Raw genomic sequence first — 17,597 nt, 5'->3', positions numbered from 1 at the left:
TCCTATTGTCAGTACTTCAAAAAAGGATGTGGAAAAACTGGAAATGAGCTACAGGAATAGTTGATCTAGAAAACTGCCTTGCAGAGAGAGACTTGAGAATTGCAATCTATTTAACGTATCCAAAGGGAGGATAAGGGTTGACTGGATTGTCTATAAATGCCTATATAGGGAAAAGGATCTGCTAATAAGGGTCTGTTTACTTTAGCAGACAACCCCAGGCATAACACAACCCCATGTCTGGAATCTGAAGCTAGACATTAGAAATTCACACTAGAAATAAGGTGCACGTTTTTAACACTGATGGTAGTTAACCTGGGGATGTGGTAGATTCTCAATCACTTGAAATCTATAAATCAAGATTAGGTCTTTCTAAAAGATACACTGTAGCTCAGTGTATCTTTTAGAATCTTTTTAGAGCTACAATCAGAAGTATAGGTTCAATGCAGGAATTATTGGTGGAAACTCTGCCTATTATACAGCAGGTCAGAAAGGCTATAAAAAGCATCTCCCTTCTCCTTTTCCAGCCTCTGCACTCCCTGGGTACCTCTCTTCACATTAACTGACCTAATTTATGTAAGAAGCATTTTTATTCTTAATCTGTGTGTCTCATACTATCTGCTGACCACCCACAAGTCTACCTCTTTATCCCTGCCCTTCCCCTCCTCTGTCCAGTGTCTTATCTCTGTCTGCCTCTGACATCTCTTTGAGATTGCACCTGGACATCCAATTAAATCTCTCCTAAACTACACTTTATCTTTTCTCTTGACCTCTGTCCTCCTGCACCTCTCTTGCCATTGACATCTGTTGTTCTTCCAGTCAGACCAAGGTGTAATCTTTGACTATCTTCCTTTGTAGCCAGTGTTTTACCAAGATCTGTTTCTTCATCTTTACCACTAAAAATCTGCTCTTTCCTCCTTATGTGGCCATCCAACATCTTAACAGAGGAAAGGAGATGCAACAAAGTCAGTCCGTCAAGGGTGCTTAGCGGTGGTGTGGGAAAAGAGCCTGATGCGAGCAGCAAACCTTCCCACAGTGGCTACAGGTCCCCTCACCAGATAGAATTTGAAGCATGCTCTGCTTCCTGCCTTGCCTGCTGAGCTCTCTGATGGCTCTTTTTAACCCATCTTCTCCAAACTGAATGATTTTGGGATGGATTTTTACAGTTGTCAGTGGAAATGCTGGATATCTTGAGACCTTGCTTCATTCACCTTGTTGCTGTATTAGACCTTTGGCCTTCCTTTGTGTTGTGGGCAGTTCTTAAGTTGGCCATAGAGCACAGCCTTCAGCAGATTATCTTGGGGCATGTGTTCCTCGTGTCCCAAGCAGTGAACCCTGCAAATGTCCAGTGTAGTCTGCAGGGACTATAGGCTGGTTCTCTCAAGGATCTCCTTATTGCGAGCTGTTAGTCCCAAGTAACTCTGAGGATTTTTCTAAAACAGCAGAGGTGGAAACTGTTCAATCTCCACTCCTGCTTGGAATATGTAACCCAGCTTTCACAACTGTAAAGGAGGGTACTAAGGACACAAGCCTGATTAAAGAGACACCTTCGTGTTCAGGGTTAGCAAATATGAGGTAAGTTTGCGAAAGGTAACAGAAGTTTTGCTGATTTTAGCATCAAGTTCCCTATCCAAGATTAAATGAGCTAGTAAGAATTGAGCTGAGATAGCAGAAGTAATCCATGTTATCCAGAGCCTTTGACATGGTTAGTAGGAATGGTATCTGTAAGATCCTGTTGAAAATTGACTGTCCACAAAAGGTGCTCCTCCTATTCAAGGCGTTCCATGAGGGAATGAAGGCAGCCATCCAGTATTGAAATGAAAGGTCATCTGAGTTTAATATTGATACTGGTATGAAGCAAGGCTGCGTCTTAGCACCCACTGGCTTTGTCATCTTCTTCTCTAGTCTTAAGTATTCCTTTGGAAATTATCAATATGGTGTATTAATTGAATCGATGATGGGTGGGTGGCAGCTTGTTTAGCATCAAACGATTCCGGCTCAGAAGGCATGTCACCCAGCTTACTATTGGGGATCTGCTTGTCACAGATCAGCACTTTGGGCTGCATTGTGTATTGCTGTTAGAATATTTTTTCACTGAAACTTGTACCATCGTATCAGGGCAAAGCTACTCAATTTTCTTATAGATATTTCTGTAGAAGTGTGTAACCTCCTTTTGTCTTCTGGAGTTCAAACTATATTTCTAAACAGTTGTGCTTTATATCTTGCACACTTGGTTCTTATCTAGCAGCAGCTATTTGACTTTTGAGTCTTTCGTAGCTTTGGTTCATAGCAAACTTCATTATTTATTTTGCTTTACTACTGCAAAACCAGGGGCGGCAGGTTTGTATAATTTTTGGTGGTGTCCAGAACATGTCCAAGTCCTGCCTCCCCCACACCTGCCTTGTAAGCCAATATACAATAACTCCTCACTTAAAGTCGTCCCGGTTAACTTTGTTTTGTTGTTACATTGCTGATCAATTACAGCAGTGGCTCTCAAACTTTTTTTTCCGCGGACCACTTGAAAATTGCTGAGGGTCTTGCTAATGATCTCTCCAAATGTTGTATGTACCGTTGGCTAACTATTGTAAAGCGCTTTGGATAAAAGTGGTACACCTCTACCCCCATATAACGCAACCCGATATAACACAGGTTTGCATACAGCGTGGTAAAGCTCTGACATGCCACTCTGAGCAGCGTGTTAAGGGTGCCGGGCCGGGGCAGAGGGGTTGGATAAGGGGCAGATGGTCTTGGGGGTAGTTAGGGGCTCCCCCCTCAGGGTCTAGGAGGCAGGAGTTGTGGGGGGCGATTTTGGGGTCCCCGCAGTCCCAGAGTGGCCCAGGGGATTAAGCTGGGGGCCAGGAGCAGCCCGCTCCGCTTCCCTCGTCCTAGCCCCAGCCATGTCACTCGGGGGAGGGGGCTTGGGGGAAGGGATCCCCCCCTGCACTTACCGGCAGAGGCGGAAGCGGAGCAACCTGGCTCCAGCCTGCTCCACTCCGCCAGCTCCCAGCTGCGGTGCTCCGCTTTCCGCCGCAGGTGAGTGCGGAGGGCGTCCTTTCCCCAACCTCTCCGCACTCATCGGCAGTGGGAAGCAGAGCAGCCCAGCCCCAGCCCACTCCAGTCCGCCAGCTTTCAGCCGCGGCGCTCCGCTTCCCGCCGCCGGTGAGTGCGGGACCTTTCCCCAACACTCTCCCTCCCCCCCCCCGCCTACCCCTAGCAACACAGCTGGGGCCAGGGCAAGGAAAGCGGAGCGGGCTTGGGCCGCGTTGCTCCGCTTCCTGCCGCTGAGTGCCTGTCAGGAGTGTGAGGTGTGGATAGGGGTCGGAGCAGTCATGGGACAGGGAACAGGGGGGTTGGGTAGTGTGTGGGATCCTGGGGGCAATTAGGGACAGGGGTCTCTGGAGGGGGCAGTCAGGGAACAAGGAACGGGGGGGCCAAAGCAAGTTTGATATAACGCAGTCTCACCTATAACGTGGTGAGATTTTTTTTTTTGTCTCCGGAGGACCGCGTTATATCAGGGTAGAGGCGTATATAAAAAAACCCCTAAATTAACTTTTTTTTGTTCTACACGTAAGCACACAACTCATATTTTAATATCAGTAGTCTTAACCTTTCTAATGCGATGGATATGCCCTCTCTCCCCTGCCACAGGAAGAAGGGGGGTTCTCTTCCTCTCTCCCCCACTGCAGCAGCCCCTGAGCTCTGGCTGGAAAGGTGGGGGGGGGCTGTCCTCTGCCACAGCAGCCACAAAGCTGAAGCTGGGGAGGAAGGAGGTCTCTCACCAGCAGCTGCAGCCCTGAGCCTCTTTCTCTGGCCGCTGCAGCCCTACACGTCCCAAATACCCCCCCACCCACTCTTCTCACACCACTGCCCCTCTTACCTACTCCCTATTTCCCCCCAAGGCCACCACCTCACCTTACATGTGCAACTTCTCCAGGGTCCAGGCACCTAATTAGAGGTGCGTGGCTCCACTAATTAGGTAGGTGGCCCTTCATTCTCTCATGTGCGGCCGCCCAGGAGTGCACCTTAGAGGGAACTATCCGCGGACCACTGTTTGAGAACCTCTGAATTGAAGAACATGTTCTTTTAAAGTTGCCCAATTCTCCCTTATAACATTGTTTGGCAGCCGCCTGCTTTGTCCATTGCTGGCAGAAAGAGCAGCTCATTGGAGCTAGCTGGTGGGGGCTTGGAATCAGGGTGGGCTGTCAGCTCCCCTAAGTTCCCTGTGCGGCTGCTGCCCAGCAGGCTATCAATTGTTGGGCAGTTCAGGTGTCCCTCCTACCACTGCTTTGTGCTGTTCTGCCCTCTGCCTTGGAGCTGCTCCGGGAGCCTCCAGCTTGCTGTGCAGCCGGGATGGGGAAGAGGGGTGATGTCAGGGTGTCCCCCTCCCCCATTCCTGCCCCCCATCTCCACAGAGCAGGGGGGACATGAAAGGGCTCAGAATGGAGGGAGCTTGCTGGCAGCAGCTGCTGTCTCTGTCTGTGTCTCTCTCTCACACACACACAGGGTGTGTCTCTGTCGCGCTCTGCCATGCTGTCTTCCTTCCTGTCCCCCTCCATTCCTGCTGCCTTAGAGTGTGAGGCTGTATTAACATCACTGTGTTAACCCTTGAGGGCTCAGCCGAGTGCTAGTTCGTCATTTAGCAGTAAGGCATTCCCTGGGAAATATCCCACCCTCTGACTTCACCACCTCAGCCAAGTTTCACAATCATTGCTGTGTACAGTATTAAATTTTGTTTAAAATGTAGTATGTGTGTGTTGTTTATATAGTCTTTTGTCTGGCAAAAAAAATTCTCTGGAACCTAACCCCCCATTTACATTAATTCTTATGGGGAAATTGGATTCGCTTAACATCATTTCGCTTAAAGTAGCATTTTTCAGGAAAATAACTACAACATTAAGTGAGGAGTTACTATATATTTTTTTAAAATGTGAGGGCTCTGGGGTGGGGCTGGTGATGAGGGGCTTGGGGTGTGGGAGGGGCTCAGGCAGCGGGCTGGGTGCAGGGGTGAGGACTGGATGAAGGGTTTGGGATGTGGGAGGGGGTTCAGGGCTAGGGCAGAGGTGTGGGGTATAGGGAGTGAGGGCTCTTGGGTGGGGCTGAGGGATTTGGGGTGGGGGAGGGGCTCGGGGATAGGGCAGAGGGTTGAGGTGCAGGCTCTGGGGTGGGACAGGGCTCGGGATGAGGAGTTTGGGGTGCAGACAGGCTGCCCCAGGGAAGGGCCAGAGAGAAGATTCCCCACAGGCAGCAGTGAGCTTCAGGGGAGGGGCCCCCCACTTGCCCCCCTGCACCACACTCACCTCGCACCACTGTCACTGCATGTGCTCCTAGGACCCCTCTCAGGTACAGGAAGCCCCCTTGTCTCCCCTGGGGGTGGGGCAGGGGCGGGGCTGCCATCACGTGTGTGCCTCCTCTCCTGCTGCTGCCCCTCACTGAAGCCTCACTGGGGGTGGGGCTGCCCCTTGTCCAGCGGTGACTGCAGGTGGGGGGGCCCTGTGCTGGTGGAGGGTCCCATTGGAAAATGAAAGGGTCTGAGGGGAAAGGGCAGGCTCAGGGTCAGCCTGCCCTGGCAGTAGTGGCTGGGGGGCACTAGGATCCTGCAGCGGCAGTTGATGCAGGAGGCAACATGGAGCTGCCTGGGAGGCTCTGCTCTGGGACTGGGAAGGCAAGCGGGGGTAGCAAGTGCAGGCCAGGGAACACTTGGGGGAGGCGCATGGGTGCAGCAGGTGGGGCTGGGGGAGAGACCTGGGCCCAAACATTGGTGGGGCTGGGTTCCTGGGCCCTGAATATTGCTGAAGCCCAGGCACCACCAGCACATACAACTCGCCGCCAATGTGCAAAACCTAAGTGATGTATGTATTATTCAGGTTTGGCTCGGCTGGGGAAAATAGGTTTTACCAGAATTGACAGACTAGTGTATACTAGTCTGGGTTATCCAGAAAATTGTAATTGTTCATCTGTTTGAGCAGGGATTGTTATACTCGAGCTTTCCTATTTAAGGAGTAAAACCTGGTCATATGAGCTGTTACACAGAATTTGAAAAGTATTTAATTAAATGGAAAATGGGGAAATGGTTTAAAGATGGTATATGGACAGAGCTTTCTGACTCTTGTGAATGTTCTCTACACTAAAAAAATGTTTTCTTACAAAAAACTAAGAATTTAAAATGCATTTTTGGTGGGTAGGTTTATTTTTTTTAAATACCATGCTTGAGAAGTTATACTCAACACCGGTTGATAGTTTAATTTTATCCCTGAGGGATTCAGTAGTTGAATATTATCTAGCCGTTAAGGTGATTCATACGCAATATTTAGGGAAACAGCTATTTATTTTTTCATAGACTCCATGCTCACAATGTAGTGTGTGTGTACAAATCAGGATATGTCAGTGGAATGCTTGGAGCTTACTCTTAATGATTGCTTTTGATTTCAGGTAACACAAGAGGAAGGCCAGCAACTAGCACGACAGCTTAAAGTAACTTATATGGAAGCCTCAGCAAAAATACGATTGAATGTAGACCAAGCCTTTCATGAACTTGTCAGAGTTATAAGGTAGGTCAACGGTGTTCTGAGGAAACTTAAACAACTCGTGAGCTTTAACAGATAACAAACTGCTGTCTTGGAAAGAAAATACAACTAGGGATAATCAGGGCAAATTCTGCTATCCGTTAACACTGCAAATGTTAACTGATCCTCTGCTGACCATATGGGTTTGAGAGGAGAACTTTTTCCTTTAATCCTTCAAGATTTCTGGTGCTAGGTATTGAACATGCAGTCAATGAAATCTGCGATGCTTAAATAGCGTAGCTGGTATTCAGCAACTGAATATTGGCTTTGTGTAAAAAGCCAGATACCCTTTTATTAATCATCCCTTTGTCAAGGGAACCAAAAGGGATTAGGGATCGAAAGATAGCAGATTAGAGCAGGGGTAGGCAACCTATGGCACACGTGCCGCCTGATTTTCAGTGGCACTCGCGCTGCCCCGGTCCTGGCCACCCGTCCAGGGGGCTCTGCATTTTAACTTAATTTTAAATGAAGCTTCTTAAACATTTTAAAAAAAACCTTATTTACTTTACATACAACAATAGTTTAGTTATATATTATAGACTTGGAGAAAGAGACCTTCTAAAAACATGAAAATGTATTACTGGCACGCAAAACCTTAAATCAAAGTGAATAAATGAAGACTCGGCACAACACTTCTGAAAGGCTGCTGACCCCTGGGCTAGAGCCTTGTTACTAAGCGCTCAGCCTAACAGGCTGCTTGATTCAGTGCACAGCCCCCAAAACAGACCACAGTATAGTCTTCCAAGTAAGCAAGCATACAATAAACCAAACCAACAGATCAAGGATTATGTAGTTATTCCTCCTTCACCTAGAGAACTGCCTTGTAAAACCCTTGTTTACTGCTCCTGTCTTGCAGGTGAATCCCATAGTGCTAGCACCTCTTTAACACAGCAAGAAGTTCAAAAAGACACTCCCTAGAAACTTGGTATGCACTTATCCAACAAGCTCTAATCTCATGTACAAAATATAAATAGCTTAATCAATGGTAAAACTAAATGCCTCCTGGAAGTGGTTGCACTTCCTTGGTAAAATATCTCCCTTTTTCTCCCAGTCAGAAGGCTGAGTGGATAGTCAAATTACATCTGGCTGTTAGACAAATATGAGGTTCTTTACTAAGAATGCTTTTGCTTCCACTTTGTAAATTTTTTTTTTAAATATAGAAACTGTTGGCAAAAATTCCCTTGCTAACTTCGGTTAGTGCCACCACAGCAAGGGGGGGTGGGGGAGTTGGATGTACCAGGAGGGAGAATTTTCTATCAATGGAGAAAAAAGGCAAATTGAGAAGAGGCAGGCTAGTTGGAAAAAGCTGGCCCTAAGCAAACTTCAGAGCATGTATGCACATGCTCTTCATAAATGTTTCTTCATTACCACACACATGCAGCCTCCTTTCCTTCCCCTGTTGTTGACCACATGAGAGCTTGTGTTTTGTGTCAGATATTCACTTTCTACCTTTCCTCCATGTCTCATCAGGCTTTCTTGCTCTCCTGTCATCCCCTTTCACTCTCTCTCCTCTAGCCTCCAGCCTTTAACTCCTGGTGATTCCTGGTGCTCTTCAGCATAGCAGCAAGGAATATGTTACTGGGCAGGAGGAGGAAGCACTGCTGACACCAGTAACCTAGGAGATGGCTAACACTAATAGGACTTTGGAAGAGGAGACTGAGAAACATTTGGTTTAAAGAGAGAATTGAGGAAGGAGCAGCTGCAGGGTGTCATGTTTTAGGGAGAGGAAGGGAACCCTGTGAATTTTTAATTCGATTAGGGCAGGCAAAGTTGTGTGTGTAGTGGGGGGAGCATTCTTTTTTCCTTCCCTGTGGGTTGTGCCTATGGACCTAAATAAAACACAGTACCTTGAATAACAACCAGAAGTGACTAGGAAGGGAGTGAAACCCTGGAGCACTGGCCATAGGAAACATAGGCATAAGCTGCTAAGCAAGCAAAAAGTCACCACCTGAGCTTTCTGAAGCTTTGGAGCATCAAAGAAAGCTCCATGTAGAGTGTAATGCAGTGATTCCAATAGGACGTCACAAAAGCATGGATAACTGTGATGAGAATATTATGTAATGTTCTCCTATAAGTGCATGGAAAAAGATGGCTCAGGTTCCTAGTGTCTTCTGTCAGCATAGAGAGGAGTTCTGGAAAAGGGTTTAAAATCTCAATTGAAGGAAATTGCTTCCTTTGATGGCATCCTGCCCTCCAGAATCTGTCAATAACTGACCCAGTTCCTCCCTAGTCGACTTTTTTAGTAGCCATCAGGGACATGGGTCTCAATTGCAAATTGAAGTTCCCATCACACTTACACACCCTCTGGGTGAAACTGGAAAAATGTTATTCATCATAGAAATACTGCTTTGGCACTTCAGGAAGGGAATTCTACCTAAAATCCCTTAGCCTAGCCAAAGGATGCTAACTTCTTTCCCTGTGGACAAATTCTTCTTGGCTTATTGGTCATCAGGGTGGTACAGTTTTGGTTTTGAGGCAAAACCCCATCAGAGTAGTATCTTGCTGTAGTTATCCAGGTAGCATAAACACCATTTTAAAAATCTGGTTTATAGTGTGGTCATAGGCCAGAGACAGGTAATATATTTTCAAGAGCTATCACAGATTATCCTGTCCTTTTTTGGCTAGAGGCAGAAAAGAGTAAAATATAGAGCATTCATCCTCTACCATCAGGATTTTCCTCTTTTTATTCCTAAAATTATATTTCAAATTTGATTTCAATTTAAATGGTACTCGAAAACAAACATGTCTATTCCACTTCTCCAAAGAGGATGTTATGTCATCATTTGGATGCTGAATAACTTCAGAACTAAACTTGTTGGCTAAATCAGTGAAGCTGGCTGTAAGTAACCCATTTTGAACCATTTAAATTGCATCAGAGCAACTTACTCTGTTTCATGGCATTTCCATTTGGGTTAAAGGAAAGCCCTGGTTATCAGAAGCATTGTAAGAAGAGCTAACTAAAATGTTTGATTCTAATACTTGTTGATGTAGCTTCTAGAACCAGGCATGAATTATGATTGTTGTTCAGCCATTATTAATCATAATATTATTGCTTATACCCCCAGAAAGAACAGGATTTGGGGGAATCTCTGTAAGATATGGTTTGCAGAGAGACAACATTTTAGAGATTTATCCATGAGAATTGGTTATTCAAGCTGTTAACATTGAGGTACAAATTTAGGCCCATTGTCCAGTATTTGGTTACAGGCACAACACCCTTTTTTACCTTTGAGCATGCCCAGAAGGGTAGCAGTCTAACCTTACCTGAAAACCTTGCTGGGTCTGACATGAACTGATAGAAGTATGCCTAATAGTATTCACGAGCAGTAATATCTCTAAACAGGGACTCTTACTTTATTTGTACGGTACCTAGCACACAGTCTCTAGGTTCTGCGGCAATACAAATAATAACTTGAAAGTCCTGGAACTTGTCAAGTCAACATAGGTAATGGTGGTTAAGACTAATTTTGCTAGAGCAAGAGTATCATAAACTTACTTAAATATATAGCGGATTTGAGTTAGAAATATATATGAACTGAACTTTCATTTTTGTAGAAAATTTCAAGAACAAGAGTGCCCTCCTTCACCAGAACCAACACGGAAAGAAAAAGACAAGAAAGGCTGTCATTGTGTCATTTTCTAAGAATCTCATGAATCAAGCTATCAACTGCCAGATTAATTTTTCTTTCCACCATTTTGCATCACTTTGGGTATGTCTAGCCTTTTGTGCCATGTCCTATAAATGGCCACCAAAATAGCCTTAGTCCAAGAAGCTGGCTGAATACAGTCCTAGAAGACAACTAGTCATCTTAGGGCAGACTTCAAAGCAAAACACTAAGGCTGCTTCTTTAAAATCACAGTTCCTATTTTTGCTCCCTTTAAGAGCTTGCACCTTGTGGAATTTTATTCATAAAGGAGATGAAACAAAACCTAAGAGGACAAGGTGTTCAAGTAAAGCATAAAAGTTGTCTTATGTTAATTTATTTTTCACTTCTGACATTTCATTAGCTACTATCAAGGAGACCTCTAATCAAAGTGTAAAGTGTATTTAATAAAAAAGTGTATTGGCTTTTTGCCCTTCAGTTAAATTAGAGTTCAGCTAGCCTTAAGAAACCAACACTGAATTTCTTTGTCAGCAAAAATGTTTCAGCTCTTGTTTATGCTTCAGCTTTTTTTCCAGTGGCCAAAAGTCTACTTACTGTATTTATTTTATGGATCCAGAATAGCTACAGGATTATTACTACTATTATTATAATGTGGCCAAATACCTGGGCTCATTCTGGTCTAGCCATTTCAGTTTATTAGAAAAATTTCACATTGTTGGGGGGGAAAATTCATGTGTCTTCCTTTGATGTATTTCTGGGTAAGGGATTAAAGAAAACTAAAATTGTAGCTGTTTTTATTTCATGTAATATAAAAAGATGGATTTGATCTTTCCAATGTCAGAGATGATTAAATGTTTTTGCTATATACTTTTATACATTATTTTCTTATCAAACTAGTTAACAAGTATTTTTATATGTTTGTAAGCAAATATGCTTTCACAGCATAACTTGTGTATATGTAAAGATGAATATTTAATTCACGGTTCACGTTTAACTGACAAAATAATGCGGGATAGGCTGAACTGTGGTAGAACTTCTTGCTGGGTACAACCAGAACAGTAATGGCCAATCATGTGCCGGCCCAACTTACCTATAAAAAGTAAAGTTTGGCATGCTTTCAAGTAAAGTTTAGTATCCCTTATGAAAGACTGACCATTATGTGAACTATATTAAACTGTAAGACTTTTAAATGACTGTTTAGTTTAACTGTGGATGGTTTATGAATTTTGAGTTCTGTGGATTGTGTTTAAACAATTCAAGAGTATGTTCCCTGACTCTGAAATACTAAGTGGTATTGCACAGTTGTCACCTTATTGAATGTGTCCAACAGTTCTATGGAGTTTGGTTATTAAGCATACCTTTGTATAACTTGAGGTGCTAGAATTAAAGATGATCTAACCATTATCAAGAGGTAAGCACATTGCACCTTTGTTTGTCTTTTAAAAAACTGAATCTCTCCTTGGGAGAAAGGGTTAACAATAGCTGGAAGGGGGGTAGGACAATACAGGCAAACTTTTACATACTTTCAGCCTGACAAGAGCTTGAAATTTGGCCTACAGTGATATAACCTGAATGGACTTAAAAGCATCTAAGTAGAAATGGCTTCCTGATTCAACCGATGCTGTGACCAGCGGCTGACACCCGAGGACTACAGAATGATAGTTCACAAAATAGACCATTCAAAATAAACTTCTTGTACTTGGCTATGTTTTGGCATATGCTAATTGTTGATTGCTCTGCCAATAAAAAAAATTCTATAACTCTGCTCTGGTAATAAAATCTTGAAGAACACTAGATTGTGTAACAAGCCAGGTTAATACTAGGAGTGATGCTAGGAGACGTTTATAGTAGAGGAAATTAAGTTGCAGTAGGAAGCTTAAGTTGGCTCATTGACGCTGCATACACACCATGGTTATTTTTCTGAGAAATGACTTAATGTTTTACAGACAACATGTAAAATATGTTATGAGTGGGCGCTGGGTCGTTATTTGAGTAAAATTTAGAAAACTTGAAATAAAGACCCTGTGGAATGTTTTGGAGAATGTAATACATCTGCCAGTCTAAGAAATGATGGCCTTTAGCAAAGATGGTGGGTTTTTGTTTTTCAAATGTGTAAAGCACTTGGGATTATGGGAAGGCCTTAAATGTAAGGTTTTGCATTACGTTCATAAGCAGGCCCGCTGACAGAAATTCTGGGCGCCAGGGCTGTCCCTAGGGGGGCAGTGCCCAGAGCAGAAGTGACGAATTAATCACTTCCAGGACCGCCCATGGGGGCCCCCCAAAGCATGGGGCCCAGAGCAGTCTCATGCACCTAGGTGCTCCCTGGCGGCCGCCACTGCTACCACGGCAGTGGCGGCAGCCGGGGTCCTCCTGGCCCCAGGGCAATTGTGGGGCTCCTTGCCCCATCAGCAGGCATGTTCATAAGATTCAAATTAAGTTCTCTGGAGACTTTCAACTTTGTGTGACTAAGTAGCAAGTCTTGTGCACAATTTTTAATGAAGCTGCATGCTTCATCTGTTTTTAATCACTTTTTTGAGATTGTGAGATCTTCACTATTTGATAAATTAACTTCTAAAATAAAGAGAAGATGCTCTTTATTGGGCTGTTTTCAGCACACCTGTAAAGGGAAAGTAGAGCATAAGAACTCAATACTTTTCTTTCCACACACACACACACACAGCCCTCTTTTGCCACAGTTGAATGGAGCTTGGTAACCTAGCCAATCTGTTACAGCACATTTAGTAAGTTATGTTTCAACTCAGCTGTAATAAGTTGAACAGTGTTGGGGCTACCAGGATCTGCTATGGCAGCACACGGTGTACCACAGTACCTAGACAAACATTCAAGCTTCAGAATGTAAGCCATCCACTGACTACAGAGAGGAGGAGGATGGAGAGGTGAAATCTTCCTATATGCATGTTGCTGCATAATTTAGTATTGAGAAGGGTTCACATATTCCACTGAAGGAGGCAGGATGTAGGACTCCTGTACTTCATCTAACACTTTAATTCATAATGGCAGTTTGTCCTCTTGTTGCAAGCACAGTGCCAAACAAGCCTTTATCCGTTCATACAAATAGTGCGGTGGCAGAGAAATGGAACGGCTTTTGTGCTGCTGTTCAGCAAGAAAAGCAAGTTGGTTACCTGGGGCCAAAGAGGTGTGGAATCCCTGCTCATGTTGTGTGTACATATCATAGGGCAGAAGGAACTCTGCCTTAAATACACTAGTGACTGGTTCATCATCTTGCACTATCTATTTCATAATCCCCAGTGTGATACCAAGAGTTCAAATGTAAATGATTTTCAATTAGAAAGTAATCATCTTATAAAGTGATGCATAAAGCATATTAAAAAGTCAGACTGCCCGTGACCAAATTATCCAAGGATAAGTGGCCACCTCCTGGACTTCTCCCTAGAATTCAATGTAGTTGATAATGGAATAATACTACACTTACCAATCTAGGGGATGGTGGGCTCAAGGAAAGGCTTTCTAAAATGGCTTGAACCATTCCTGGTGGTTGACTTCAAGAATTCAAATGTCATTAATATACAGATATACACAGCTATCTGTCGTTCACAGCTGATAACCACAATTGCCCACTTACTCTAGCATTTGGCCGAGATCAGCACATAAATGAGGTAGAGCAGTCTGAAATTAAACTCCAGCAAGACAGAAGTGGACAGAGGGAAACACTTCAAAAAGTTTGCTTTTTCTAGCTCAGTCCGCTCTATTCCAGGAGACATACTCACATATCAAGCCAGTCCACGATTTGGGAGTTTTGCTGGGCATCTGAGTAATTTTATTATCACTCTCCATCCTTGTTAAACTCTGGTTTCTTCTTTCCAAAGCACTGAATGGCCTGTCCTTGGGATACTGCCTCTCCTCTTGCTTGCTTGTTTGTTTGAAAAGTGTGAATGGGGAGTGCTTTGTTCCAGCTGGGCCTTGAGTGGGCCTGACTGGTATATAAGGGCAGTCAGCAGCGAACCAGCTGAGCGGCGAACAGCAGAGGCTAACAGCGGGAGTTTGCCTGGGAGCTGTCCGAGAGGAGGTACGCTAAGTGCTGCATTAGGGGGGCTGTGTTGGTGAGTATCTGAGTGTCTGCTGCTGGGACAGTTGGTCAGTTTGACCGTGTGCTTGATTGCTTGCTTGTTTGTTTGAAAAGTGTGAATTGGGAGTGCTTTGTTCCAGCTGGGCCTTGAGTGGGCCTGACTGGTATATAAGGGCAGTCAGCAGCGAACCAGCTGAGCGGCGAACAGCAGAGGCTAACAGCGGGAGTTTGCCTGGGAGTTTGCCTAGGGAGAGCGCACTGAGGCTTTCATCTGCAGGTTTCTCCGAGTAGTTCCTGCAACAGTTGAGGAAGCTCCTAAGAGGACGGTGATATGGAAGGTGAGCGATCAGCTGTTGTAACCTGCACAGGTTGTGCCATGTTTGTCTTTCTTCCGCAGGACAGAAGCGACTTTGTCTGTACAAAGTGCAAGCTGGTCTCCATATTGGAGGAGAAGGTTCGAGGGCTGGAGAAACAAGTATCGACTCTGCGTTGCATAAGGGAAAATGAAGATTTCCTGGACAGACGTCAGGAGATGCTTCTACGGCCACAATGTTCTGAAGATTCAGAGCAGGCGCAGCAGGGACAGAAGGATTGTGAGGAGGTTTGGCAGCATGTGACCTCCAGAAGGAGAAAGAGGAGCGTCCATGCACCAGCAATGGAGATACAGGTGAGCAATCGTTTCCATGTTCTCTCTACAGGTGCTAATGCGGAGAGTGGACTAGATGGCCCATCTGAGGGAAGGGAGCAGAAGGAGACTCCACCGATTGGAAGGCAAAAGATGCACTGTCCTAGGGATGGGGGTTCCACGACCACGACTCCCAAGAGGAGGAGGAGGGTGGTGGTGGTCGGGGACTCCCTCCTCAGGGGGACTGAGTCATCTATCTGCCGCCCTGACCGGGAAAACCGAGAGGTCTGCTGCTTGCCAGGAGCTAGGATACACGATGTGACGGAGAGACTGCCGAGACTCATCAAGCCCTCGGATCGCTACCCCTTCCTGCTTCTCCACGTGGGCACCAATGATACTGCCAAGAATGACCTTGAGCGGATCACTGCAGACTACGTGGCTCTGGGAAGAAGGATAAAGGAGTTTGAGGCGCAAGTGGTGTTCTCGTCCATCCTCCCTGTGCAAGGAAAAGGCCGGGGTAGAGACCGTCGAATCGTGGAAGTCAACGAATGGCTACGCAGGTGGTGTCGGAGAGAAGGCTTTGGATTCTTCGACCATGGGATGGTGTTCCAAGAAGAAGGAGTGCTAGGCAGAGACGGGCTCCACCTAACGAAGAAAGGGAAGAGCATCTTCGCCAGCAGGCTGGCTAACCTAGTGAGGAGGGCTTTAAACTAGGTTCACCGGGGGAAGGAGACCAAAGCCCTGAGGTAAGTGGGGAAATGGGATCCTGGGAGGAAGCACAAGCAGGAGAGCGCAAGAGGGGAGGACTCCTGTCTCATGCTGAGAAAGAGGGACGATCATTGAGTTATCTTAAGTGCCTATACACAAATGCAAGAAGCCTGGGAAACAAGCAGGGAGAACTGGAAGTCCTGGCACAGTCAGGGAACTATGATGTGATTGGAATAACAGAAACTTGGTGGGATAACTCACATGACTGGAGTACTGTCATGGATGGATATAAACTGTTCAGGAAGGACAGGCAGGGCAGAAAAGGTGGGGGAGTTGCGTTGTATGTAAGAGAGGAGTATGACTGCTCAGAGCTCCGGTATGATACTGCAGAAAAACCTGAGAGTCTCTGGATAAAGTTGAGAAGTGTGAGCAACAAGGGTGATGTCGTGGTTGGAGTCTGCTATAGACCACCAGACCAGGGGGATGAGGTGGACGAGGCTTTCTTCTGGCAACTAGCAGAAGTTGCTAGATCACAGGCCCTGGTTCTCATGGGAGACTTTAATCACCCTGATATCTGCTGGGAGAGCAATACAGCGGTGCACAGGCAATCCAGGAAATTTTTGGAAAGCGTAGGGGACAATTTCCTGGTGCAAGTGCTGGAGGAACCAACTAGGGGCAAAGCTTTTCTTGACCTGCTGCTCACAAACAGGGAAGAAATAGTAGGGGAAGCAAAAGTGGATGGGAACCTGGGAGGCAGTGACCATGAGATGGTCGAGTTCAGGATCCTGACACAAGGAAGAAAGGAGAGCAGCAGAATATGGACCCTGGACTTCAGAAAAGCAGACTTTGACTCCCTCAGGGAACAGATGGGCAGGATCCCCTGGGAGAATAACATGAAGGGCAAAGGGGTCCAGGAGAGCTGGCTGTATTTTAAAGAATCCTTATTGAGGTTGCAGGAACAAACCATCCCGATGTGTAGAAAGAATAGTAAATATGGCAGGCGACCAGCTTGGCTAAACAGTGAAATCCTTGCTGATCTTAAATGCAAAAAAGAGGCTTATAAGAAGTGGAAGATTGGACAAATGACCAGGGAGGAGTATAAAAATATTGCTCAGGCGTGCAGGAGTGAAATCAGGAAGGCCAAATCACACTTGGAGTTGCAGTTAGCAAGAGATGTTAAGAGTAACAAGAAAGGTTTCTTCAGGTATGTTAGCAACAAGAAGAAAATCAAGGAAAGTGTGGGCCCCTTACTGAATGAGGGAGGCAACCTAGTGACCGACGATGTGGAAAAAGCTAATGTACTCAATGATTTTTTTGCCTCTGTCTTCACGCACAAGGTCAGCTCCCAGATTGCTGCACTGGGCAGTACAGCATGGGGAGAAGGTGACCAGCCCTCTGTGGAGAAAGAAGTGGTTCGGGACTATTTAGAAAAACTGGACGTGCACAAGTCCATGGGGCCGGATGCGCTGCATCCGAGGGTGCTAAAGGAGTTGGCGGGTGAGATTGCAGAGCCATTAGCCATTATTTTTGAAAACTCATGGCGATCGGGGGAGGTCCCAGATGACTGGAAAAAGGCTAATGTAGTGCCCATCTTTAAAAAAGGGAAGAAGGAGGATCCGGGGAACTACAGGCCAGTCAGCCTCACCTCAGTCCCTGGAAAAATTATGGAGCAGGTCCTCAAGGAATCAATTATGAAACATTTAGAGGAGAGGAAAGTGATCAGGAACAGTCAGCATGGATTCACGAAGGGGAAGTCGTGCCTGACTAACCTAATTGCCTTCTATGATGAGATAACTGGCTCTGTGGATGAGGGGAAAGCAGTGGATGTGTTATTCCTTGACTTTAGCAAAGCTTTTGATACGGTCTCCCACAGTATTCTTGCCACCAAGTTAAAGAAGTATGGGCTGGATGAATGGACTGTAAGGTGGATAGAAAGCTGGCTAGATCGTCGGGCTCAACGGGTAGTGATCAATGGCTCCATGTCTAGTTGGCAGCCGGTTTCAAGTGGAGTGCCCCAAGGGTCGGTCCTGGGGCCGGTTTTGTTTAATATC

General features: G+C 45.5%; 1 protein-coding gene across 1 annotated transcript in view; it reads left to right on the top strand.

Moving 5' to 3' along the window:
• The window catches only part of RRAS2 (RAS related 2), an 87,172-nt gene extending 75,247 nt beyond the window's left edge, over positions 1-11,925 (top strand). The window contains exons 5-6 of the mRNA XM_034770110.1: positions 6,427-6,545; positions 10,116-11,925. Of these exons, the coding sequence (XP_034626001.1) occupies positions 6,427-6,545; positions 10,116-10,203 (207 nt within the window). The 3' untranslated portion in view covers positions 10,204-11,925. The remainder of the gene's footprint in view (positions 1-6,426; positions 6,546-10,115) is intronic.
• Positions 11,926-17,597: the final 5,672 nt, after the last annotated feature.

This window comes from Trachemys scripta, chromosome 4 (assembly GCF_013100865.1).
Source record: "Trachemys scripta elegans isolate TJP31775 chromosome 4, CAS_Tse_1.0, whole genome shotgun sequence".
In the NCBI taxonomy this organism is placed as follows: Eukaryota; Metazoa; Chordata; order Testudines; family Emydidae; genus Trachemys; species Trachemys scripta.
Note: the sequence above shows the minus strand (reverse complement) of the source record. Positions and strands in the feature narration are given on the sequence as shown.